Source organism: Schistosoma haematobium, chromosome 1 (assembly GCF_000699445.3).
Source record: "Schistosoma haematobium chromosome 1, whole genome shotgun sequence".
Taxonomy (NCBI): Eukaryota; Metazoa; Platyhelminthes; class Trematoda; order Strigeidida; family Schistosomatidae; genus Schistosoma; species Schistosoma haematobium.
Window position 1 is genome coordinate 36014503 of NC_067196.1, and position 26342 is coordinate 36040844.

Below are 26342 nucleotides of genomic sequence, written 5' to 3' on the forward strand. Positions count from 1 at the left end.
GCCGTCAATTTTATAGAAACTGATCCCTAACTAGCATGTAGTTTGTGCACTTGGAATGCTTTGCTTTAATGAAATAATCCGTAGTATATTTTGGTGATTCGCGGTGTGTAAGCATTACATGCAAGCTTAAGACACGATATGTGAGTTGTCGGAATAACACATCTTTAGTCAGTGACCAGAGAAAATATAGTTAACGTGAATCTGTTCGATTTTGTCAGGCTGTCGTCGGTTGCATATTATTCAAACAAAACGCCACCATGCAGCATTTATAATTTTGAGAAATTGCAATCAAGACACGATAAATTAGAATAGATAATACCAGTTTCATGCGTATATTATAGCAGTGTGAAGACCTAACAAATTATTTGTATGAAGAAATGAAAGTTGTAGATGCGTTACCAGAAAAATACCGGAGGTTGCCGCAGCAAATATTGTGTATGTAGAGTCCGTTTGCTCTGATGGCGCATTGTATGTTCTACACTCAGCTATCGAAAGCGAAATAAATTCACGCATTACATTAAATCCTAACTTTACTGTTTGAATAACGATTATTCGGGTTTACATTCATAGAGAATATTGAATTGTTTCTTCCACCACGTGCTACTCTCGTTCATTTTTTTACTGTGCTCTCACTCCTTGCTGTCTACTCAACACGACTTATCCACGTAGGACATACTTTAGTGCCTGGCTCAACAATTCAACGTATTGAATTAAATGAAACGTAGATCCTCCGAGATAATCATTTGGCCTCTGATCTCTTTATATGTATAATCGTCGTGGTTCAATCACACTGAGAAATAGTGAGAACTTTTGAAGTAGAACGTCTCGGTAATTGGTAGGTACTACACAGAACAAATTTATTGCAACAGATTTAAAGCTGTCTGAAGACTAACATTAAGTCAATATCAAATAACCTAATGAGCTGCTTATCCAGGATAAACTGTCTTCTCCAGTCCAAAAAAAACAAACTAATGATAATTAAAGCATCATACAATGTAAGAAGTTTTAGTAACTAGTACCTGTAGATCGTATATATAAAATTAAGGACTATATGATTATCCTCCTCCGTGTTAAGTGAAATCTCAAATTTATCGATAGCAGCTAAGTTGTAACTAGTGTCATCAAAAATATGACTTTCTGACATAACATCACAAGTCTAACAGATCTAACACCATAAACGTATGAGGTGTACTGTGTTATAACAGTAAGAGAATTAAATAACTTGTCCTATCATTTACGTACTTACAGGGAGAGAATAAATGTGTGGATGTCAAATGTTATGAGCGTTTCATAGTGAATAATAATCAAGTGTTACATGTAGTTATTTATCTAATCAGCTCCCAATAAAAAGTAATTAATCGTCAGTTCATACTGACGACAACCAAAGGCAAACCTGCACCTATATTAAATCATTAGACTATAAAACTATGGCCCTGGTAAATGGTAGAATAAAGAAGCAATGAGGGAACACTGATTGGTTTCCTAAAATTAACAATATAAACAATAAAATCAATATCAGCAATACTGATAACATTTCTTTAGCATGAAAAATGCTGACATATAAAGTTAGCTAAAGTAACAATCTCCCTAAATTTTATAAATCAATTTATAGAAGTCATTCACTCAATCATATAAGATAGAAAATGAATGCCAAATGTACACAGATTGATTACATGAAAAATAAGTTATTTAAATGAGTAGGTAAGTGAGAGCGTCATCATAAAATCAATGAAGTTTTCTGCTTAGTGTGAAAGAAATAATAGATAAACAAGCAATAAAATGTTCAACAAAAGCATCATATGAGTACCCATGCATTCAACATGAACGAATTAATTCGATCTCAAATTGTTCAATTTTATTTTAAAATTAATGAAAAAGCAACAAAAAACCTGTGGACCGACAGAAAAAACAGACTTGAACTGAGCAAGAGTTGACAAATGAAAATCACATTTAGGAAGAAAAGCAGTACAATCGAAATGTGAACAGTATTTTCGAAAAAAAATCCTTAGAAGCTAAAGCCGAGGTGAACAGTTTATTTTAAAAATACAGTTATGTTTGTTTATATTACAGCTTTAAATTATAATAAACACGAGGGATAACCTTAGAGGAAAATAATGACAAATTATGAACTTATGCGTATAAACAACTCGCAACAGTTAAAATGTGTTGTCGATATATATGACTCAAATTTCACATATAAAACTTTAATGACAAAGGAAATGAACAAGACAATATCTGTTGATAACAATTTTGTTAAAGAAAGATAAAAATCAAGATACTTTTCCTTAACAAATTAAATACAAGGACGCCAATCTGATGCACTTATTAAACCGGGTACAACTGTCTGACGTCGGATACCCCAAAATTTTCGTGGACGTAACTGATCATTTAACGCTTTGAATAACCAACCCATATGCTGGTAACAACTATTACAATTGGCTATTGTCCAAGAATAACTAAAATAGTGAAAGTATTGAAGAGCACGTAGTTACACAAGGTAGATAAGAAATTAAAAGGCGTTGTTAGAAAAAATTATGTACAAAAGTTTGGTTAGACAGATTATGATGATCAAAACCAACACAAATCTTTCACCAGTATGCTGACTACGAATAGCGTTATTTTACCAGGTTGATTCGTCAAACTGAGTAAATAAAGATCACAGTTGACTGCCTCCGATTTGAGAGAGGGGAACTGAAGTCTAATATACGAAATCTTTTGATCTGGCTACCCAGTAATGGCGACTATCCTTAATAGTTTACTACTGCTCATGTGACACAGTATGTAGTACATGGTCATCTACAATTCTATAGAATGGAATATCTGTTATTTGACCTATCGAATCTTGAATTATTTTTCGAGTGATAATATTTTTATACACATAATGTTTTGCAGCGCAAAAGCTTACATGGAAGAGTTATTCTGTTTAAAAATACTAACTACAACAATGAGAAAATGAGATAATCTCTCACAATAATAAGAACCAATGAAATGAATCAACAATTCGTTTTATTTTGATGATTATGCACATTCGTGCCAATGGTTCATTTAATGGAGCCAAATCACAAAATAAATTAATTCATAATTTTGATATCTTTGGTATGGTCTATTTAATCAGTATGTACATTATACACTATGGGCGAAAGACATGAACATTTATGAATCGAGAAGGCTCTCTTTATAGTGAACACAGGTGGATGGTAGCTAGGAGTGGAATCCGAGATGCGCCTTTTGACCTGTTCGGAACTCGTCAGTCGGATATACCTGCATCCCAGGACTGATGTTCACTCCAGTAGTCGAACCCAGTACCGTCCAATATCGCGTTATCCACCAAGCTACTGAGTTCAGATAGTCACTGGCTTGTCCGCTTTTTCTTATAGTGCTTGTGACTCAGTGGCAATATAGAGGCAATCTGCACAGAATGCACGTATTTAGAAATAATTTATGATGTTTGTCTTTCAATTGATTTTGCCGGGTCATTTAAGTAACAAAACTCCAAAATATTTGTTGATTTATACGAATATTCGTCAAGATTAGAACGAATAGTTTTACAGAAATTGGGCACCGAGTATATAGAAGTCATCATATGCGAAAATGATATTTAAATTGCAATCTCTGAGATTATTTCAAATATCATTTTCACATATAATGAGTTGTTAATTTGTTCTACAAATCTTGATACGGCCTAAATGTTTGAAGAGATGAGTTTGGGATGAATTATTTGTTCGTTTGAGTTGTTAAATTGTCTATAATAAGTGGTTTTCATGGGAGACTAATTACCACTTCTAAAGACTAATGAAAAACAAACTTAGATAGAGTGACAACACACAACGTCTGTACTAACTCATAATGCTAGAACATTGGAAACAATTAATAATTTAATATATTGAAGTACGCATAAGGGGCCTGGTAAAGGTTTGAGGAAGATCTGTCTCCATTATATTAGAAGATTGTAGGCGTACCGATTGAAAAAGACAAACCATAAGTCAAAACAGAATGGTTGAAAAATCCCAATCGTGAAAGTGTTGTACAACGTCTACATTTTGGGGGGTAATCCTTTTTAAAACGTCCCGCAAGAATCACAGTAATCAAATTTTCGGTAATACAAGACTTATTGCGTCTTTACATTATAAAATATTTGATAGATATATTCAGAAAAGCAGCTTATTAACATACCCAGGGAACCAGGAATATTCAGCTGAGGCCTCACCGATAAGATTAACAGAATTCGGTGTGACTTGACTCACAGTTACAATATCGTGTAAAATGCCAGACGGATTAATATACGTCTGTGAACTTCCTTCTTGAGCAAGGCATATAATATATTGGTTTGAAGTGATATTTGCATCACATGATGAACAAACACAGGCTGTCGACTAAAGAAAATTCATAGTGTTTTTAGAAAACAGAAATTTAAGATTGATTTTTAAGAGGAAAATGGGTATTATCAGTAAATTAACATAAAAACTTAGGGGGAAATGTGATAATAATGTTTTACGCAATTCAACAATAGTACTTAATATTTTGAAGCAGCCTATGAATGGGAATCATTAAAATAGTATATATAAGGGTGTATGCAACTACAATGACGTCGGTAAGCTGGCACAAAATGGGAATGTACTGGTGATCTTTAATGAACAAAAAACAATTGCAGTTCATCGTTCGTATTGTTTATATACTGATAAGAGACAGCAAAACGAAACAACAGTAAATAAATTATGCATGAAAAACTAGTAAAGCTAGCTTTCAACGAGTTCGGAGCGAAGCAGAACTTTCTGGATTTTTAATAATAGATATAAAGAAATAGTACCGGCAAATGTGTACACACCCACCATCGACTACTAGAAACAACCATATGATATCTAATAAAGAGTATTCTCAGAATGAGGATTTGTGATCGTAGTGATTTTAACAGTTGAATTCATGAGTCGATTTTCAAAATTACTACGATTTCAACAGATTCGCATTCTGATAATAATCATGAGCTCACTAGTGACTAGCTTTAAGATCGATTTCCTGAAGTTCTAGTGAGAAGCATTGACCAATGGAGTTTGGTCCGTGTCGAGTGAGACAGTTATCCATCTCGGACAATGGATGAAGGGTTGCGCAAGATCATGGGTCGACTGAGGTTAGACATTAACATCACTGGATTCCGGCTCAGTGGTCTGGAGGTTAAGAATACGCACGTGAACCGAAGGTCCTGGGTTCGAGTCCCACGTGTAGGGTTGTGGATGCCCACTGCTGTGGAGTCCCACACTAGAACGAGACGGCCGCTCAGTGTTTTCAGGTTTTCAATGATGGTCTAGCTTAGATCAGCACATGAATCCAACCGTTAAAAACATTCTATCATGCGGATTTAGTTGAAAGGTATTATGAGACCTTTATATAAGTGCTATATGGGTCCATCATCTATCAGTGACAAGAACTGAGCGTTAAAAAAGATATTGGGCTTCCATCAGTCATTATATTATGAAAAAGCTTTTGGATAGCGTCCTCCCTAAAAACAGATATACTTTCAAAAACTCAAATCGACCAAATAACTAACTTCGAACTGATCACAAACCACCTCCTATATATATGAGCCTAAATGCTCTGGCACGACGGAAAGTGAGAATAATCCGCTCTTACTCTCGAAATGCTCTTATATGGCTAGGTGTATATAGCCACTTCTCCAGAAGTCCTACAAACTGCCTTCTCGTGGTGGGCATGTTTACAAAATTCAGAGGAAGAAAAGCGAAGTCCGGTAATTAAACCGGGTTGGCAAGTAGAGAGGATCTACCTAGAGGAATATGGAAACTTCGATTCCAAATCAATGGCGTATGAACATATTCTTGGTCACTGGCTGCCGTATGATCGCATCGTATAACGCTGCTCCACTACCTTTTGGATTAGAACTCTGGGTCAAACGCTCAGAGTGGTTCCCTAGAAAAACCAACTACTACCGTTTTGGGGACCCAGGTAGTATTCAAGCTCACAAAAACCCAATTATTTGTGTGACGCATGTATATTTTCGTTTCCCTTCGTAACAAAGTTTACGTTCAAATATATGTATACATATACTCACACGGCGTATAACTTCTAGCAAAGCTCGTAAACGTTGTACAACATGATCGATACCCAATATATGAGATTTCAACGAACCAGACATCGGAAGATTTTGTATTAGCCAGTAAGAAAAAGGGACGGCTAATTCAGGATTCCATTTATCAACTTGCCAAGTATCATTCCAATTATAAAGTTCCGCTTGAATGGCTGCAACTAAATAATTCTACAACCAATTAAATATAACAGCATTCCGATTTAGAAGATGTACAATAAATTAGCAAACAAGTGGGCTGATTAAACTCACTTCCAAAATACAACTGGCTTCGTTATGTATAGAATAAGGGAGTATCACTTGAAAATTCGTTTTGGACAAGTTATCAATGAGTGGCTGAGATTACCATTAGTCACGTAAGCGATTTCGACCATATCAGTAAGTCACTAAAGCCTTTTTGTACCAAAGATTAAAAAACCACAAATGCGATACCGCTAATAGCAGACTAAACTTTGGTTTTTTTAGCTCATTTAACACCTTTTTCTATTATGCCATATTTTTACAGAATAATCTGAACGTTTTTTCTGAATTTGGAACATGCTATGGTATCAATCTTCCTCTAGAACTATCAGTCTTATTCAAATAAGATGATCATATCTAGTGACATTTTACTCTTAATAAAACACCATGTATAGTGTATTCCTAAAAACTAGCAGATATTTTACCAAATATACTGGTATATTATGAAAATGAGTTGCAAAGACTAGTCCAAAATATTTATCCACAAAGCAAGATAAAGTATTTGATCCAACAGACTATCGGTTTCAGTCAGGTTATAAATATGGAAAAATAAAACTTTTTAACAACAGCTCCTAAATATCCACACTTGATACCGAACTGTTTATAAGCTTGTTCACCTATTTGAAACGGAGGCACTAATAGTTAGTCACATAAAAATGTAACTGTTATTAAGAGGTAACTGGAACCAATTTTGGTAGATCGATAAACAAAAATTCAGGGCTACGTACAGGAGCGAGTGAACTTTAGTCACTAAACCCTTTTTGGAATCTAGGCACGTATTAAAACTAAAAAATAACTAGTGATAATGAATAAAGATGAAAAACAGAAAAGATTGTGGGCCAAAGTAATGTTAGTTTTACACAAATGAATCGAGAATCCACATATATTAGTGCAATACGTAAACATGAAAGTCATATAAATTTTAAATGTTTTTGAGGTAATAATATTTATATTCCCAGGAAAGTGAACAAGAATATTGTACCTAAGGGTCATACAGTGAAGCCGTGGATACGAAATAAAGCTAATGTAAACAAAACAATAGCTTATATGTATAACATCATCATATATTCACAACTACACGATATATACTGTTTCATCGATTCACCAACTTCTCAACACTTCACACATAATGATGATTTCTAAACTGGTACATAAAACGATGGCCTTGACATAGTAGGATAATGATATATTGCTTTTAGGTTAAAATTGAATGTGATCTGAGAGGAATTATTCATTAAAGATACGAATCTTAAATTTTAACGTTCCTGATGCACCTGTTATTGATTACATACACAAATAAAACTAGATCTGTAAATGAATTGGCTATTCTCACGGAATCGCTGGCAGATCATATAAGTAAAAGGCTTAAAATTTACAGATCTAAGTAAAATGAAGTAAATTTCATGAATACCAACATAAACTATTGTTTTACGTACACCTTTGATATCAATATTACTGTCAAATGAGATCCTCATAAACAAATTATTTGAACATTTATTTGATTTTTGTAGTTATGAAACGGATGAAATACTATGAAGAAATCAATTTAAAGACATGAAAATCAGAAAGATGATAACTGAAACCTACCAAATCATACTGTCGATAAACCCAATACGGTAGAGAAGCGTAAGCTTGCGCAACTGCGGCTAAAACATCACGACGAGCCAAGAGACGAGGATCACAAAGCTGTTTGATACGATAATGAAAGGGTCTGCCAACTCGATCAACAGCACGATCCACAATTAATTCAATGTCTTCTGAAAGTGAGGAAGATCTAGCTAGTTTATTTCCTGATTTTACACCCTGCTTTTCGTTATAACTGGATGATGCACAATTTACCTCCGTATCGCCTTCATTGTCAAACTTATCAGGATCACATTTCGATTTTTTTGAGTTGTCTTCCTGGTCTGAACCATCGTCAACAAAATGATCAAGTCGAGCTCCTGCGGAGCTACATGACGGATATATATTTCCAGAGCTGATGGGTCCTGCAGTTCTCCAGGTACTCAACCGGGAATCGAAAATAGAAAAGGCATTACCTGCTGGTGGGACACAAAAGTTTACTGTGAGAGAATGTGATGGGGGAGAACTGGGTAGACTATTGTGAGAGGGACGAGTGTTTGAATACCTAAAAATAATAATTGCAAGGAAGTTGTCTTAACAATGAAGATCCTCCGCAACAGATCATAACTGACACTTTAAAAAATGACTTTTTGAAAATACAATGAAATTTGGTTATCATTCAACAAAGTACTATGCTAAACATACTTTGTAGACACTGCACTGACTGAAACTTGGTTTAATGAGTTGGAATTCTGAGAACTTGGACGTGCTGGTAGTGGGTCGCGACCGAAACGAGCCCATGATCGAGGAATCAATCCCCAACCCAAAGGGTGACTGGCCATTTCACGATCAAAAGATGCTTCTGGTAAAATTGTACCATGACAAACAAGAGGGCTATAATTAAGAAAGCGAAGTGAAACAGAGAATATGAAGGAAGACGTGGGAATTTACAAATGTATCGTTCAGAAGCTTACAAGAACAATAACTAAGATTGAAACGGCCAAGTGAGGAAAACTATCATTCTGAAAGCAGTCCACAAGAAAAAATTACATTATTCTATTTTAGGATATTCAATTATTACTACCTTAGGAGGTTTTACTGCTCACACTACCAATCCTTATAAAACTGAATGGATAGGAAAACATGACAAAAGATTTTATGACTCTAAGTTTCTTATTTCTGAATGAAAACTAAACGCTCGCGATGATATTAATTGAAAGGTTCATTACGTCAACTTGTATATTTATTCTTCAAAATATGAGTAGTAAAGTGTATTTGAGGTGACGAGCAAGATATAACCCTGACAGACAAGCCTTAGCTGTATTTATGCGTAAGTGGCTTACGAAGTTCACGTCATAAAAACTGCTTGTTCTAAACAACCTATAATGATTATTCTTGCGTCCAGTGTTTTGTATATAAGCGTGTCGACTTACCAGGAAAAATTTCATCTCAATTTTAAATTAATATCAGTTTATTTTAGGAGGCTAGGACAGTAATTCAATGTTATGAGTAATTATCGATCAAGTACAAAGTATTATGGAGGATTTCATTATTTCAACAAATAAAAACATGCGTCAAAATACTTGTACTCTAAAAAAAGTCACAACATTTGACATTTAAAACCTATTTCACACCATATCTACAATTTAACGCAAAGATATTGAGTCCTGATGGGGACAGGAGATAAAATAGATAGATTTTTAATGAAATTAAACATGGGGCAGCTGCGAAGACTAATCAAAAGAATTGAGACTAGAATGTCAGCGGCCAACGTAAATATACCGGAAAAAGACTGTATTTTCTACTTTTAGACCTGGCGACTGGGTGAAGCAGTGAGTAATAGTTAAAGTAACCTCTAGCTACTCTCCAATCAGAGTTGCGCAACATCTCTACTTTATCTTTTATATATAATCTCATGGAGATAACTATTTTCTCATCTTCTTAATTTCATCCAGTTCTGATGATATGACAGCAGGAGAATTGATAAATACGTATACAAATAGTCGAATGTTGTTAATGAACATTGGTCGATCGTGGAATACTAATCGTAAGGTGGGTGCGAAGAAAGTTCTTTTGATAGTCACAAATTTTTCTCAAGATGTCCGCATATTTTTCACCTTTAAAATCGACGTCGGAGCATAGTTTGAATTGTATTTGTCAACAAATTTCTGTTGATACCCACTCTCGATAGCCATTTTCCATAAGAAGTCTACTTTATTATGTCGTTTTGGGACTGTGAGTTCTTCGTATCCATGTAGCAAGCTACCTTACGATTAGTATTTTACAGTCGACCAATGTTCAGTTGCAATTTATAGGACAAACTCTGATGTTTGACCAATTATATAGACATTAATCAATCCACCTGCTCACGTGGGCTACCTCTACGTGTCGTTCGGTGCGCGGTCTATACGAGAGAATTCAACAACACAATCCAACTTGGCTGAAAAGATGCAGAATCGGTTTGGTACGAAGTTCCAAAATCGAACACCATGTGGACACATGTCATTCGACTAAAATACATATAGTTTAGTCATCTACAATGTAAACAAAAAGCTGTCAAAGACAGTGAATCATCGTCTTTTCAACACTGCCGAACCTTTCACGATACATCTGGAAAACCCAGAACTATATATACACGAGAAACTATGGCCTTAATCTTAAAGTTTTTAAAACTCATCACTTTCCCTCCTGTCTTCTCAGCTAACCTTTTGCCCCCCCCAATCGACTCATTTTGTTACCATGCTTTTTCCGATCATAGAAGTCATCACAGCTTCGACATTTCATCTTACCACAAAATGCCATTTATTCTTCTTACTCAAGCTTATAGGAACTGAACCGTCAATTTACTATTAAGTATAACATTTATGTGTTTTAGTTTATTTCGCTCGGTTACTATATTTAACGAATCTATTACTGCTATAATGAGTAGTTGTTATTATCGTAATTAACTCATTACCGATTATCCTTCTGTAAAGTATATAGTTGCGGTTGTGCAGCTTTAAAAACGAATTCTTTGAGAAGAGAACTCTTCTCAGTGAGTATTTTCGTTTATTGAAATAAATCTGGACTGCATGGAACTATTATATCAGTGTTAACGAAGAATATAGTTATGCTACGATCAAATAAAAAATTGGTATGAAGTCGATAATTTATGTGAAAAAATTACTATAAAGAGTCACGCGTTGCTTTAGTGATACGAATCCGTTGTCTGCCAATAAACATAGCACGAATAGGAGCATTTTCGTTTGAATCAGGAATACAGATGGCAACTAAGTCAGCCGTAGTACCAACACAACCAATAAAATCCCCCAAGCTCACATGATCTTGACTAAAATTCAACAAACAGGAAAGCAAGATGAAAGCCAATGTTAAAAACAAGTATTTAAAGGTTGAAAATATCACAATGAGATATTCCCAAATTAGCTATAAGAAATTCTATAGGAAGAGTAAATAGAGTTCCCCATAATTATTTGTCTGAAAAGAGATTAGGACAGATTTCAAGAAAATTTATGATAGACAATCTGGATGTAAAGAGGATAGCTCAACTGGTGAGATGTGCGACCCTTGGTAATTTCATAAATTATGAAACCATTCCTTAAGAGTTGGAAACGACAGTCTTTGGGATTAGTCAGAACAGTTTTCCTTAATTATTAAGTGCACCTATTGTTCCCAACTCTGTATCACAGACTGACCTAAAGATTACGGAATATTTACGTAAGGATTGGAAAATTGTAAATTTACGGACTTAGGCTTATTGTCGCACATGCAATCTGGAAAAGACCGGATTGTAAGAGACCTTAAGGTAGAGTTCGACTCCGTTGATCATGAAGTTTTGTGGCAATGTTTTTCATTGAAAGGTGAGACATGGCCATTAGAAAAGAGGATATTCGTAGGTTACTGGTATTCGATTATATGTGTCTTCGAAGCATTGCTCGTCTATTTCAGGTCCAGGAAGCAAGTAATGCCTGAGTTAGGAACATGATGCTAGGTAAGGATGACAAATTGACTGACGATGTAGTAAATCTTCATCGACTGAGATGGTTGGGAAATGTCACGTATGCCCAACTACCATCAACCTTAACGACCGGTTTCCTGATGGAGTAGAACGGGAAAAAGCCAATAAGCAGTCAAATAAAAACAGGGGACACATAGACCACTGGACTTAGCCATGTTAATAGGTGTGAACTGCCTGGCTGGGGTCCGCACGATAATCGTAACCAATGGTTAGTGACTTTAAATGACATGGCTCAAAATCGTTTGCAATGACACAGATGAATCCATTTTTGTCTTACCTCAAATCGTGAGATTCTAAATTTTCCAGGACGTATCTTATCTTTCCTTCACTAAATTATATTTTCTTGTCGAACTGTATCCTCGATGCCTGATCTTCCTATTCCCACTAATACTGTTACTACCTTCACTATTCCGGGATTTCCTGCTTCAGTTTGGGCACCCGGGCAGTATCCCGGCCCTCATACAAATCATTCGACTTATGTGGCGCATATCTGTTTGGTGCCTCCTTGTACCAATGTTTATGTGCTTAAATAAATAAACTCCACGTTTCGGCCTGACGATTTCATCTCGGTGTGCTAAGGGGTAGGGCAACATGAACAGATGTACATACGTATCAGGTTCTACGTTGTGAATGACTGACTGAAATTGTAAGGACTACAGAAGCCCATTGATCATAACTGTGACACAACGAATTGGTAAGAGAATTCACACATTTTTTGTCAAGTGACTTAAACCAATATTTTTCCACTTTGAATGGAATGGTAAGTGAAGCCAGTTTACTTACACAAATTCGTTAAGCGCAATACTTTTCGACTGCCAAAACGGAAGATAAATTTAGCTCATAGCAGATCATTATCACAATCCAACAGACGATTTCAAATTACTTCAGGTCCAGTACATATTCGAGTTATCAGCAAATGACCCCAGTATGAATCATTTAAGCATTCCTGAGCCAGAAACTGTGATCTGTAGGTAATCCTGGCGATGGTGGTAATTATCGGGAATCGCTAGTGATTTATACAGTTACAAAAGACAGCTGTCAAACGAACATCCTGTCCTGATATATATAAATTAGTCATATATTTCTCTGAAGTGATCGCTTCAGGGTTGAACCTTAGACATAAACAGCCTAGATAGATATGCGAATAGATAACTGAAATACGCACACTTTAAAACTAGGAAATCATTTGTAGAGATGACTGGGCAAGTCTGCCTGGGTCCATCACTTTGCAGTAGTTTGAGAGTAAAACAGCACTCATTTTGCACCTATCATAGCTAGCGGTTTAGGGGTAAATGAACAGCAAAAAAGTTACACAAATATTTTCTACTCAAAAATAAAAACAATTTATTTTAGTTCTTGTGAATTAAAAACAAGTAGCAAATGTGTGAAATACAATGCTCACTAGGAAAACGTAGAACAATGACAACTCACTACCCAGGAAGAAATATCAAGGGCTTTCTCTCCTTATTAATTTTTTGGAGAAGATCTGATTCCAATGGATCATAAGGTATCAGTGGAAGAGAATGTCCGGGCACCAACACAACATCCTTGCGATAAAATGCATACATATGAGTCTCACTCCCAGGCTCCAAAAACGTTCTCCCGCCTACATCTACAAAATCTGTTCCAAGATACTAAAAACTACTTAGATAGAAGTTAAATTACTTGATGCAAACCAGGAAGAGTCCTATCAAAGTTTATATCGGAAGCGCAAATCTCCTCTCCTGAAGGTGGAGGTGACCCCACAAAGGCAGTTTGAAGTTCTTCCATCTTTTCAATGATTAAAGTTCACGGTGCAATCTTTCCCAATATCCATTCTCCAAGACACTTGGGACGGACAGAAACGACAGCAGAAGCAGTTATCAGTTGAATATTCGCGCCAGATCTCTATTCGCATTTGATTAGTCCATTAATATAGGTATTTTAGTTCAGATTTAGATTCAGATTTGTGTAGTAAGGACAGAAGGATTACGGCCTATTTTAGTCCTTTTCTACTATGCTCCTGTGAGTGTCCAGTCTTCTCTTGAAAGAGTCAATTGAAGGTGCGGTCACCACTGCTTCAAATGGTTCAAATGGTTGTGCACGGAATAGAAGAAGCTTTCGCTTAACAGGCTTCCGTGTCTAGTAGCAGGGAATCACCAATACCTCCAGGCAGGAACCTAGGTATGTTAACAATAAAAGAGGAAAAGAAATTAGTAAATCACTGTGTGATACTATCCTTAGTCCTTAAGAATAGATCGAGTTGCCTCTTAAAAGGACTCCTGGGAAGTCGCTTAGACTAGCTCGACCGGAAGCGAATTCCAGCATTTGACGACTCTTAAGGAGTAGAAGTCGTGTCTACAGTCCGTTCTGCTATGTTGTATCTCCAGTTTCTAGGTGTTACCTGTTAGGTTAGTGTTGGAACTAAGCTTAAGTAGGTGTTTAAGTGGATGTCCAGAAGTGTTAAGGATACTGTAAGCCATTAGAACGTCACCTCTAAGACGCCTATACTCTAATGAGTAAAGGTTAACTGATTGAAGGCGCTCTTCGTAAGGTTTAAATTTGAGTCCTCGAACTGATTTCGTGGCTCGCCGTTGGATACGCTCCAGAGTGTCCTTATCCTTTTGGAGTGAGGGGGGAAATACTGTGTTTCCGTATTCTAAATAGGGACGGATAAAACTATTGAAGATTGTATGGAAAATTCGTCCGTCAAATTGGCCAAAAATGCGCTTCAATGTTGCCAGTGCAAGGTTTGCTCGGAAGGCACTTTTGTCACAGTTAGCATAAGACTTTAAATCGTAGGGCACCGGGACTCCTAAATCTTTTTCGACTTGGGATACTACTAGAGAGGAGTTTCCTAAGTTATAACTGTAGTCTGCAACATGTCGCAGATGGACTCCTTTACACTTTGAAGTATTAAAGGTAAGCCGGTTATCATCGAGTCAGACCCCACTGAAGTGCCTGTATATCGTCTTGGTTTCGTATCCCTCTCTCCAAAGTTTCGCGTCGTCGGCAAAAAGTAATAAGTCTGATGTTACCTGTTGAGGATGATCATTTATGTATATCAAGAAGAGAAGAGGTCCTAGTACTGAACCCTGGGGGACCCCACTAGGACATTCCATAGCCTGAGATAAAGTGAAATTAACCGTGACCTTAAAATGTCGATTTTTCAGGTATGAAGTGAGCCAATCGATTAGAGGTGGTCTGATACCCAATCGTTTGAGCTTATTGATAAGACATGTATGGTTAACCTTACCAAAAGCTTTTGAGAAATCTAGGTAGATGATATCAAACTTCCCCTTGTGATCAAGGATGCTTATCCATCTGTAAACCGCAGTCAGCAGGTTGGTAATACAATCGTAACCCTTCCTGAAACCATGCTGTTGGGGTGAGAAGAAATTTAAGGACAGTAAATAGTCATTTATACCATCGCATATCATGGACTCCATGATTTTTGAAGGTATTGAGAGGAGAGCCACCTGTCAGTAACTTGAAGGTTGGCCGCGTCAACCTCCTTTGAAAATTGTTGTGATGTGAGCCAGCCTCCAATTTTCCGGTAGTTTTCCTCGACTTGGCGAGTGTGAGAACATCACGCTATGCGGCGTTGCCAGGATTGAGGCTGCTTCCCTCAGTATGGCGGAATGGACCATGTCCAGGCCAGGAGAAGTGTCTAGTCTTAAGTGCTGCAGTTTCCGGAACACCAAGTCAGCGCTTAGGTTCACTTCGGAAAGTCTTGTGGAATTGCAGATGAAACTTTCATCAGTAAAGTTGATGTCGGTCGTTTGAAATGTCTGGGAGTAATGTTCAGCCAGAAGGTTAGCGGCGTCGCCATCGTTGTTGGTTGGGCCGTTAAGACCTACCAGTTGGGAAACTCCAGTTTTGGCGTGACGAAGAGAGGCTGCATAACGGAATAAGCTTTTAGGGTTAGAGGAAAATTTGTCCATAAACTTTGTCTGGTACTGAAGTCTATCTTCTTTTATAGCCTTCGTGCATATGTTCCTGATATGCTTATATTACCTGTACGCCCCGTCGTTAACAGTTCGTTTGTATTCCGCCCAACAGTGCCTTTTGCGGCTTAGCAGGCGAAGGGTACGGTTCTTGATTATTGTAGGTGGCTTGCAGCTTTTGGGAACCGTTTGAGGAACTGAATGGCTTGTAGCACGTAAGAGCGTGTGCAGTAAGAAGTCCCAATGACCGTCCACATCGGATTGGGGGTGAACATCCCAAACCACCTGTTGTAGATAGTCGTGTAGAGCTGGCACATTCAATCGTTTAAAATTCCAACGCAAGTTATTGGTGGGATATCCTACGTGAATGGACAGGTAGCCCACCTGTATAAGGTTTGCTGAGTTGGTAGGCCCTGTCCTTTACACATTTTTTATCATCAAGACAGTCCATAAGTGGAATGATCAGCTCCAACTTGCCTTTGTGCTTGGTCCTGGCTTCATATGGCCTGTCCGGGTGCTTGTGGATTCCAGTTGACAACCGACGTCTGTTGGCACGAAATGCTTCCAGAGTTGCAGCCGCCATATGGGAAGATGGGAAGGTTATCTTCATTGGACGGGGTTTGGATCACCGTCCTTCTTGGCTAGTCTCGTCACATATTGAGTCAGTATGTTTTTGAGCCTCAAGGACTGTTTGATGAATTTCCATTCCCTGATGTCAGTTTTTGATTGAGTAGGGTCCGTGTTTTCCAGTATACCTTGCACGATTATATTCCTCCCGCGGAAAAACTGATCGCGAGATTCTTTGGGGATGTTTCGGATGAGATTGCGCTCAGAATACGGTATGTCAGGCAGTAATCTTACATTCCTATCTGATTTCAGTAAATGACTCGCTAGTAAGACATCCTCTACATCGGTAGCATTTATAAGTGTTACACGAAGTAGCCTCGGGTGATTTTGATGCTTGGATTCCTTTACCCGAGTGAGCCGTGTGACTGTCAAAGGCTCTATTCTTGGAAGTTCAAGTTTCTTGTTCAGTTCTCCCCGGAGCATCCTATCATTTTGTCCTGCAAACTGAGAGGAAGGTCAGGGTTGTCTTTGAAGTTCATGACTATGAGAGAGTCATCACGAACCGTTATTGTCGTCCCAGATTTTTCGGTGCGTTCAGGTTAAGCACCTTGTTGTTTGGAGGTTGAAGCACGTTTATGAATCCTTGGCTCTTTGATGACCGTACGGACATTCTTGGGGGTAGACTGTGCGAATAGATCACCAGTTGACTTCCGTTCAACAGCTGGGATGTTCAACTTAGACTGTGATGTCTGGTCCTTTTTAGCTCTTTTAACATGGGTCCAATCACCTACAGGGTATTTGGGAACCACCGTCGCGTTCAAGGACCTAGAGCTGCGAGACGCGAGTTTGCTGAGGGAGTCGAGTACCGTCGTCGTAATCATGGTGCTGAGTTTCAGCGTGTCATCATTAATGTTGTTGCATGCTCCGTCGTTGGTAGACCTATCGACATCCCTGTTCTCGTATTCAATACGCTCTCTTGTTTGTCTACCCATTTTTTGACTGTCTTTTCCCAAGTTTGCCGACGACTTGCTCTGCAGACCTGTCAGTAGGACAATGATATTACTCAGCAAGACTACAGCATCCGCGCTGTATGTAACACATTCCCACTTATGACCCGACTTGCTGAGTCTGTTGTAAGCGGTTGCTGTGAGATCTGTGCACGCTTCGTGGAACCAACCTTTGCAGTTGCCGCACTGCATGCCAAATGTAACAGCAAAACGGCATCCAGGTCGTTTGCATGACTTTTTCATGACTGTATTGACGTGAACTGTGTTGTAGATGCTGGCAAAAGTGTAAGACCTTAAAAAATACACTGAAAAGCACACTAAAAAGGGACAAAAATGGATAAAACGGATGAGATAAACTGAACTAGTTTTTACGTGAAAAACTGAAAAAAAACCGAAAAGTAAGCTAAGGCAAAACCACAGTTAACTATTAAGTTGGGTGAAACTCGGAAAAAAGTAATCTACCGAACGTATAGCTCAGGATAGATTCTTTTGGTCAGAAATGGTACTTTTGTTGCGTAAGAACACAGCAAAAGTTTGAGAAATGCAAATCACGTAAGGACTAAACTTCTCGTTCGAAAAGCTTCGGGCAGCAGGTTCCCAGTATTGATAACTCGGTGTGAAAACCTTTATGCCACGATTATTTTGTTCGTTCTTCGCTTTTCTACTCACCTGCTATGTCCTCTGAGATGTTCCGATCTAGTGGGAAGAAAAGGAGAGAATAAGTTAGGTCCAAAATCATTTCTTAGTATTCTGTACATTAAAATAAGATCTCCACTTAGTATTCGATAGGACAGGATCAACAGGTCGGGCTTTTCAAGCCGCTCTTTGTATGGTGAACCCCGGAGCTCGAACTGCATGGGCAACTTTTTCCAGGATATCCGATTCACCTTTTAAACAGGGGCTTGCAGCCTGAACGCAGTTCTTAAGCTTAGTTCTCACTGAGGATGTGTATACTGTGGTGAACGTGGTACTATCTAACTTAGTGAATGTCCGTTTTAAAGCCCATAGAGTTCTAAACCCCTTAGCTGAGACCTCCCGGCATGGGCCGTCGTCTTAAGATCATGAATCACTGTCACCCCCAGATCTTTGAGACCGGACAACGAGTACTGGCACTTCCCCTATGCTGTACCAATTAACTTTTGTATCCTCAAAGTGCATGTATACACCTTTTGCCGCGTTGATAGGCATCGGCCACTTTTTAAACCAGTTAGTCATATGATTTAAGTCTACATGAAGAGCACATGCATCTGCGTCTCCAGTTATTACTCGCCAGATCTTTACATTGTCAGCGTATTGGGGACCTTACTATACCTTGAAGATCATTAACATACATTACAAAAAGTAAAGGACCTAGGATGAAACCTTGAGGTACCTCACTAAGTACTGGTCTCCAGATGGAGCACTTGGAATTTATTCTTACTTTCTGTCTAAAACCTACTAGGAAATCCTTAATCCATTTTAAAAGAGGTCCGGCAATACAAAGGTTTTCCAACTTCAATAGCAGTCTATTAGTTGGCACCTTGTCGAAAGCCTTGGTCGTGGAGCTTTCATCGTTCTTCTGAACGACATCATCAGCACAAACTTCCGATAGAAGTGAAGTGTTCGAATCTCTTCATATGTGTTTCACAGCTTGTTCTGTGCACCTCGATGTTCATTGGTTCTTGTTGACCTTAAATTTATCATTGTTTACTTCTTTGTTTTGGTTGTGTCTCCCATTGGTTTGAAAGCTCCACGACCAAACCATCCAGCTCAGAGAACAAAACTCCACCAAAATCATCCACCTGAGCTACAAATCTTCTCCACCATCTCAAAATCATATGAGCGTAATACGCTTCTCGTTGTTCGAAAATGGGGGAATTTCGCCAAAAGGCAGGCTTCCACCCGAGAACAACTATATTTTCTCCATGAGTGTCTTCGCCAGCATGTTCTACCAACAAGTGTAAGATATAGACCTCCAATCAACTGCCCATTAGGATGGAAAATAGCTGAGCAAAGTGGAAGAAAAATGGTACACCTAATGATAACGGATGCACACTACAGAATCCGCAAATACCAACACGCCATAGAGAACCAAAAGATGAAGCTACAAAGGACACTTACGTCAGAACACTTAGAAATCTTGACAACAGCCATCGAGATATGCAAACGACACAGAGAACAAAGAAGAAACGCCTTAAAGAAAAAACTGATCAAGATCTCAAAACCACCCATGGAAGAAAACACAAACAACTGCGTGATCAATTTGTCAAAACAACCACTAACAAATACGGAAGAACACCTACTCCAAAAAGGATTAAACTACAATACAAGCGACGCCTCGAAGCTGGAATTCTTCGCAGCACTGGAGTCATCACTCAAAACTTCGGGAATCAAAGAAGAAACACAACAAGAAATAAGGCAAACTATAGTACCGCTAACTCAACAGGCGAAGGAAAACAACCAACTGACTCCACAAGAACAAAAGGTCTTAAAAGAACTCAAAAATAGAAAGGATATTGTCATAATACCAGCGGACAAAGGACGCACCACAGTAATCATGGACAAAGAAGAATAAGTCAAAAAAGCCGAAGAACTACTGGAAGATAAGAGCACATACAAACTGATGGATACAAATCCCGTCAAAAAATTAGACAACCAAATCTCAAAGACCTTAAACAAGCTAATCAAAGCAGGAGAAATAACAAAACAAGAACAATGGAGAATGAAATCCAACGGACCAGTACTTCCTCGATTCTACGGCAGACCCAAAATACACAAACCAAACATCCCACTACGTCCAATTGTAGCACTCCCCGGAACACCAACGTACAATTTGTCAAAAGAAATTTCAAGAATACTGAGACATTTAGTAGATTCAGCCAACCACTCAATCAAATCCCTACACAATTCCTGGACCAAATTAAGGACATCCAAATCAACAACGACGAACTGATGATATCCTTCGACGTGACAGCACTATTCACCTCAATTGAACCAAGATTAGCAAAAGAAACTATATCCCTGCTGCTCAACAACGACACAAACCTCACTAAATACACGAAGCTTCAAATTCAAAGTCTACAAGAACTCATCAATTTATGCCTAACAACATACTTTCAATTCAACAACAAAATCTACGAACAAACGAAAGGGACACCAATGGGATCACCAATATCAGGATTGATCGCAGAGGCAGTGATGCAAAGACTAGAAACCACTATATTACCAGTGATCAAACCAAAAATTTGGATTCGCTATGTAGACGACACCTTCGTCATTGTCAAAAAGAATGAACTAGAAAACACTTACAACCTGATCAACAACGTCTTCGATGACATCAAGTTCACCATGGAACAGGAGTCAAACAACCAACTAGCATTCTTGGATGTATTGATCACTAGAACCGACACAGGAAAACTGGAAACTCAAGTATATAGGAAACCGACCCATACGGATCAAATTCTCAACTACAATAGCAACAACCCCAGAGCGCACAAAATCAACTGCGTACACAATTTGGTCAAGAGGGCGAGGACACACTGCAGCACACTGGCAGCACGAAGAAACGAAGAGAAATACCTAAAGGATGTATTTCAGAAGAACGGCTACCCCATCAACTTCATCAAAAAATACCAACCGCACGCAGCATTAGGACTCAAGTCAAGCACAAAAATCAACAAAAGGATCACCCTACCATATATACAAGGAATATCAGAAACCGCGACGAAACTGCTGAAAACCTTCGGGATAGGTGTGGCACACAAACCGACAAAATCACTACAATCAATCCTATGCAAACCAAAGGATGAAATAACAAAGGAAAACAAATCAAACATCATCTACAAAACAAATTGTACCAACTGCAAAAAACACTACATCGGACAAAGCGGACGCCCCCTCCACTTTCGCCTACATGAACATCAATTAGCAGTCAAACGCCATGATATCTCTTCACTTATATCAATACACGTGGACAACTGCGGACACTCATTCGATTGGAAAAATGTGGAAATCTTGGACAGAGGAAACTCCAAAAACACCAGAGAATTTTTAGAAGCCTGGCACTCAAGTCAATCAGCAATCAACAAGCATATTGAAATCAGTCCAATTTATCAACCAATCAGAAAAATCATGCACAAACATGAGAACAAAAATCAAAACAATGGGAGACACAACCAAAACAAAGAAGTAAACAACGACAAATTTAAGGCCAATAAGAGCCAATCAACGTCGAGGTGCACAGAACAAGCTTTGAGACACATATGGAGAAATTCAAACACTTCACTTCTATCGGAAGTTTGTGCTGATGATGTCGTTCAGAAGAACGATGAAAGCTCCACGACCGAACCATCCAGCTCAGAGAACAAAACTCCACCAAAATCATCCACCTGAGCTACAAATCTTCACCATTTCTTTGAGCTTCCCGAACTTTAGTTATATACGTGTTTCTTACCGATCTGTAGCGTTCCGTCGTACCTGTTGTGTCAAGGCGGTTAGCAACATCACAACATTTCTTCTTTTGCCTTAGTAAATGTCGAATATCCCGGCCTATCCAGGGATGGCAGTTCTTCGTCTTTGGGACTGTCCAGAGTGTATACGGTTGGGTTACCCGATTATATTACTGCCTGATGAGTACATGCCTCTTGTACCGATGCCTTAGAGTCAATTTCCCAGTTCTCAGCCGATGCTGTGGAGTTGATTGCCTCCATGTCTGCCTTCCATATGTTAGGACGGGCCGGCGCGACTGTTTGACAGGCAACCTCAGCCATGAATTTGAATAAGATGACTGCATGGTCACTTCTCCCTAGTGGTGGGAGAAAAGTCATTTGACCAACGTCATTACCGTGTGTGAAAAATAAATCTAAAAGAACAGAAGAGTTTCTTAGTCATATCTTGTGGGGTTTATAATGTGTTGGAATAATGCTAATCCAATCGAGGTTTCTAACAGTTTGCAATCGAACGACGTTATCGATGACCCTACTTCTAAGTTGACCCAGTTTATATACGGTGTATTAAAGTCACCTACTACAAAGCTTTTACCCTTGTTACGCCAGGACTTAAGTTTGCTTGAGAAAAAATCATCTGCCACACATTCTGGGCTGCGATATACTACAACTAATTCAATATCTTGCCGTCTACATTTCAGCTTACATCGCACCAGTTCACATGTCCCTGAAACATGTGCCAGTGTCTCAGTTACTCTTATGGTTAGGGAATTTCACGAGTACAGGATAACCTCACCTCCCCTACGGTTTAATCTTTTAGCCCTACTGGTTAAAAAACCAGTCAACTGAATTTCATTATCTAAAACTTCTGACCTTAACCAGGTTTTTGAGACAGCAATGACGTCCAGTTTTTCTTTATGCACCACTGAATTGAACTCCGCCATTGTATTTAGTAGGCTGCGAGCATTTGAGTGGCATACCTGTAAGTCTGTGAAGAACTTTCCCTTACTACCCAGAGTGATTTGGGGATCGTTTTGCTTCGAACTTCTACAATTTGAAAACCCTTAAGTACGAGGTTTCTTTCACCGTTTTGGCGACACTCACTTATTTCCACTTCTGAAGCTCGCCTCTTAATACGATCAGTTAGGCTAAGATCCTCACTGACGTATATTCCGGATCCAATAAGTTTACGTGAGCTGCCTAGAATCAGGTTCATTTCTTCAACCGTGGCAAATGTAACCTCCAAGAGGCGGCTTTTCTGAGGACTTTCAGAAGCTTACAAATACTAACTCCTGAAACTGTATCTGGGAGTAATTTGCTTGCTAAGGACTTAATATGAGTGAGATTGTGTTCAAATCTAGCCTTCGGTTCTCTATTGCAAGATTCTCTTAACCTATGAAAAATGACTGACCTTTCAATGAGGTATGTCTTAAATGCTATGGAGTTTTTGTTTCTGATACCATCTCTTCCTTGCACTCCGATTTCAATTTTGCATCAAGCGCAGAGATTACGCCCTGTTTTCTTAATTTTCTTTTCCTAGGTGTGACTGTGAGCCACCCATTTACCTTATTTTGTCTCTTCATCACTTCCTCTATACTGCTCAGACTTGGCTTCCCCAATAGTTTGTTACATCGATATGTGAATCCGGGACTGAATCCGCAGATTTACATGCCTCAGTGCAGTCAATAAGTAGTTTCTTCAGTGCGCGCTTTTTCTTATCTCTTGTAACAGTCAGTCCCATGTAATCTTTCATATGCACGCGGTCAGACCGTTTTTCATTGAATCCGTTATGCAAATGATTATTACCACTGCAGCGATAACATGTTATTCATTTAACATGACTTATTCTTATGTGTTTCATTCTGTCACGATTCGATAATACAATCACATACTATTGACTTCGTTGCCAATCCGAAGCTGTTGTCCTATCATATTTTGGAGATAAATAGTAATAAGTAATATTCTATCTGATAATGTATGCACCGAGATCAGGCGTTCCAAAACAACGAATAAAGAAGAAATAAGGGGGACATTGCGCTATAAAATTAGGAGAAATAATGAGGAAGCGCACCCAAACGTCTCATGTTTTGCCTTTCATAGGAAAAGTGTGAGACATTTCCCCATGTTGTCGCTCTATGTTTGAAATATCGCTGAATTGTCTACTTTTCGCTAGATTACACGTTTTATTATCAAATTTTTGCCTAGCACCAAATATCTCTTATGTTTGCCCTTATTTTCACAACAAACTTTACGGCGTCTGTAATCTACCACACTGAAAATGATAAGTTGTTAAAGAAATGTATTAACATGAAAAAATAGTATTTTACGGGTAGATTATTAACAGACAGATGCTCGAGAAACGATCCTTACTAGATTGTATTTTAAACACAAAGTCCATATGTTATATACGAAGATCTGCAAAAGAAGTTACAGGTAATGTGCTACTGATTAAGAATGTGTTCTAACTGATAAGTGCATATGAAATCAAACTGTCTTATGCAACATACACTTCAATGGTTCAAGCGTCTCACATTAAGGTCAGAAATTCAGCGCGTGACAGGAAAGGCCAAATTAAAAATTGGGTTAAACATAAAAATCACTTCAACAATAACTCATTCCTCAAGCTTCGATGTTGTTATCACGAACTAAAACAATGTTTTTTTGAATTCCGGAATCTAAAAGACACTCAAATTTACATCGATCAAAAATGCCATAGTCTTAAACAGATGTCGTCATTAAGTATGACTTACGGTTATTTTCGTTAGTACTGAACAAAGCACTTATAGAACAGCACATGCATGTCCTTGCTTTCTTCAATTACACAATTGTAATTTTTAATGTCCTGAAAATATCCTTGCCCCGAGATCTCATACAGTTTGGTAAGTTTTTTGTTGACGGATGAAGACGAAAACCAAAATGTTAATGCGCCCACATGCGAAGAAAAAATTCTTACCGCGTATGCAGCTGTAAAACCTGCACTTCTAAAGTGATCTTTTCGATGAATTATCAAGTAGTATGAAATGGTTGGCAACTTCGCATGTCATGACGTATGAAAAAATATAGTACACAGACGTTTTTGGATTATCATCCACTAGCCGCGTAACCATGATCACCTGGAATAAGAAGCAATAATACAACGAATTTAATGGATTCACAAATTTATCCCTCATATCTACTTGTCGAATGCATGCATCAAGCATTCTCAGTTTCCATTCAAACGGGAAAAGAAAGTACAAAAAGCAATACTGTCCGATTTTCAGCGTATTCTTTCCGTTACAATAAACCTGCACTTGTCATAAAGTAATGATATGAAGGTACTCGGTATAAGCTGTGACTTCAACAGACGCGTGTTTCTGGTCTCTGTTCAAGACGTAAGAAAGAGCTTTGTGACAGTACATTGCAAATGTAGCGCTGAAAAAGAGGAGAAAAGTAGTGTTAGGGAAACCGGATAGAAAACCCCGACAATTTTCAACCGTTTGTAGTGTAACAGACAAAGTTATGGTGAATCAGTAGATAAAACTCATCCCGACGGGTTTTATCAAAATGAACTGTAGTTAAAGGACCTTCTGATAAAAGAATACAATAATGAAGAAAAATGGGTTGTTATGTGTGATAATGTGGAACAGGTTCGTATAATGAACGGAAGGTTGAAATTACAATTTTTAAGGCTGTGAGTTGGGATCAAACGTAGATCAAAAGAGAGCGAAGACTTTAAAAACGCTAAAAAAAACTTCACTTTTCTCGTCCTTCATCATTTTTCGGTGCTCCTTTTTCATCGAACTTCAACCGAAAAGCCTTGATACATGCTCAAAATTATGGACATTCTTTATTTTCTCTGTTTTTGAAAAAGAGTACTCACCAAGCAGTTATGATAAGAAGGAAACCTTTTGTCTGATTATGGGCACTGGCTTGTACTATAACCTATGTTTGATGACGTTTAATGCCACTAAATTGTGCCATTCACAGAACTGTATCTGTCTACATTATAAAAAGTGGAAATGGTCTTAAGTGAGTAATATGAAAAATAGTTAACGTTCGTTGCAAGCTTGACAATGGATACAATCATATTAAACTAGAACTATTGGGGTTCATAACCCATAAAAAGCGCCTTTATCAACTACTATTCCATAACTGAATTTGTTGAGCAATCATTAGAAATTCAGAGGACTTAGATGATAAGCTGCGGTTACCACATCAGAGAGAATAAATAAAGCGAACAATTTTAAGATTATTTATTGTAAAACTATATATAGCAACCAACTTCAAACAAATACTGCATAAGCAGGCGGAAGAATAACTTCACTGACAAAAGGAGTCAAGTGGCAGTCTATAATATCAAGCTTGTAACAGATTCAATGTTCTATTATATTTTTGCACCGAAGTTTTCAGCAATCCAATATTTACCAGCTACACCGAAGTTATGGAGATTAAGTGTGCATCATTTGGAGGGACTAAACAGAGAATATTGCATCAGTTAATCAAATTCATTGATACCAGATGATGACT

General features: G+C 38.1%; 1 protein-coding gene across 3 annotated transcripts; it reads right to left on the reverse strand.

The window, feature by feature from the left end:
- Positions 1–345: 345 nt before the first annotated feature.
- MS3_00008853 (uncharacterized protein) lies at positions 346–13960 on the reverse strand. 3 transcript variants are annotated; one of them, XM_051217196.1, is made up of 9 exons: positions 13578–13960; positions 13344–13546; positions 11064–11225; positions 8603–8791; positions 8174–8462; positions 7922–8137; positions 6062–6265; positions 4174–4373; positions 1516–2456 (listed from the first exon to the last, which is right to left on the reverse strand). In XM_051217196.1, exons 1-9 carry the CDS (start codon positions 13680–13682, stop codon positions 2294–2296), a joined length of 1731 nt encoding a protein of 576 aa, XP_051073891.1. In that variant the 5' UTR covers positions 13683–13960; the 3' UTR covers positions 1516–2293. The 3 variants fall into 3 exon arrangements, with proteins under 3 accessions (XP_051073889.1, XP_051073891.1, XP_051073890.1); XM_051217194.1 differs by having other exon boundaries at positions 346–2456; positions 7922–8462; XM_051217195.1 differs by having other exon boundaries at positions 7922–8462; positions 13315–13546.
- Positions 13961–26342: the final 12382 nt, after the last annotated feature.

Excerpts from the sequence above, each read along its gene's own strand:
- MS3_00008853 (XM_051217194.1), bottom strand. The coding sequence starts at position 13,682 with ATGGAAGAACTTCAAACTGCCTTTGTGGGGTCACCTCCACCTTCAGGA. Across the intron at positions 13,547-13,577 it reads CTCTTCCTGGTTTGCATCAA|TATCTTGGAACAGATTTTGT; the intron begins GTAATTTAACTT and ends AGTAGTTTTTAG. Across the intron at positions 4,374-6,061 it reads TGCTAGAAGTTATACGCCGT|TCGACAGCCTGTGTTTGTTC; the intron begins GTGAGTATATGT and ends AATTTTCTTTAG.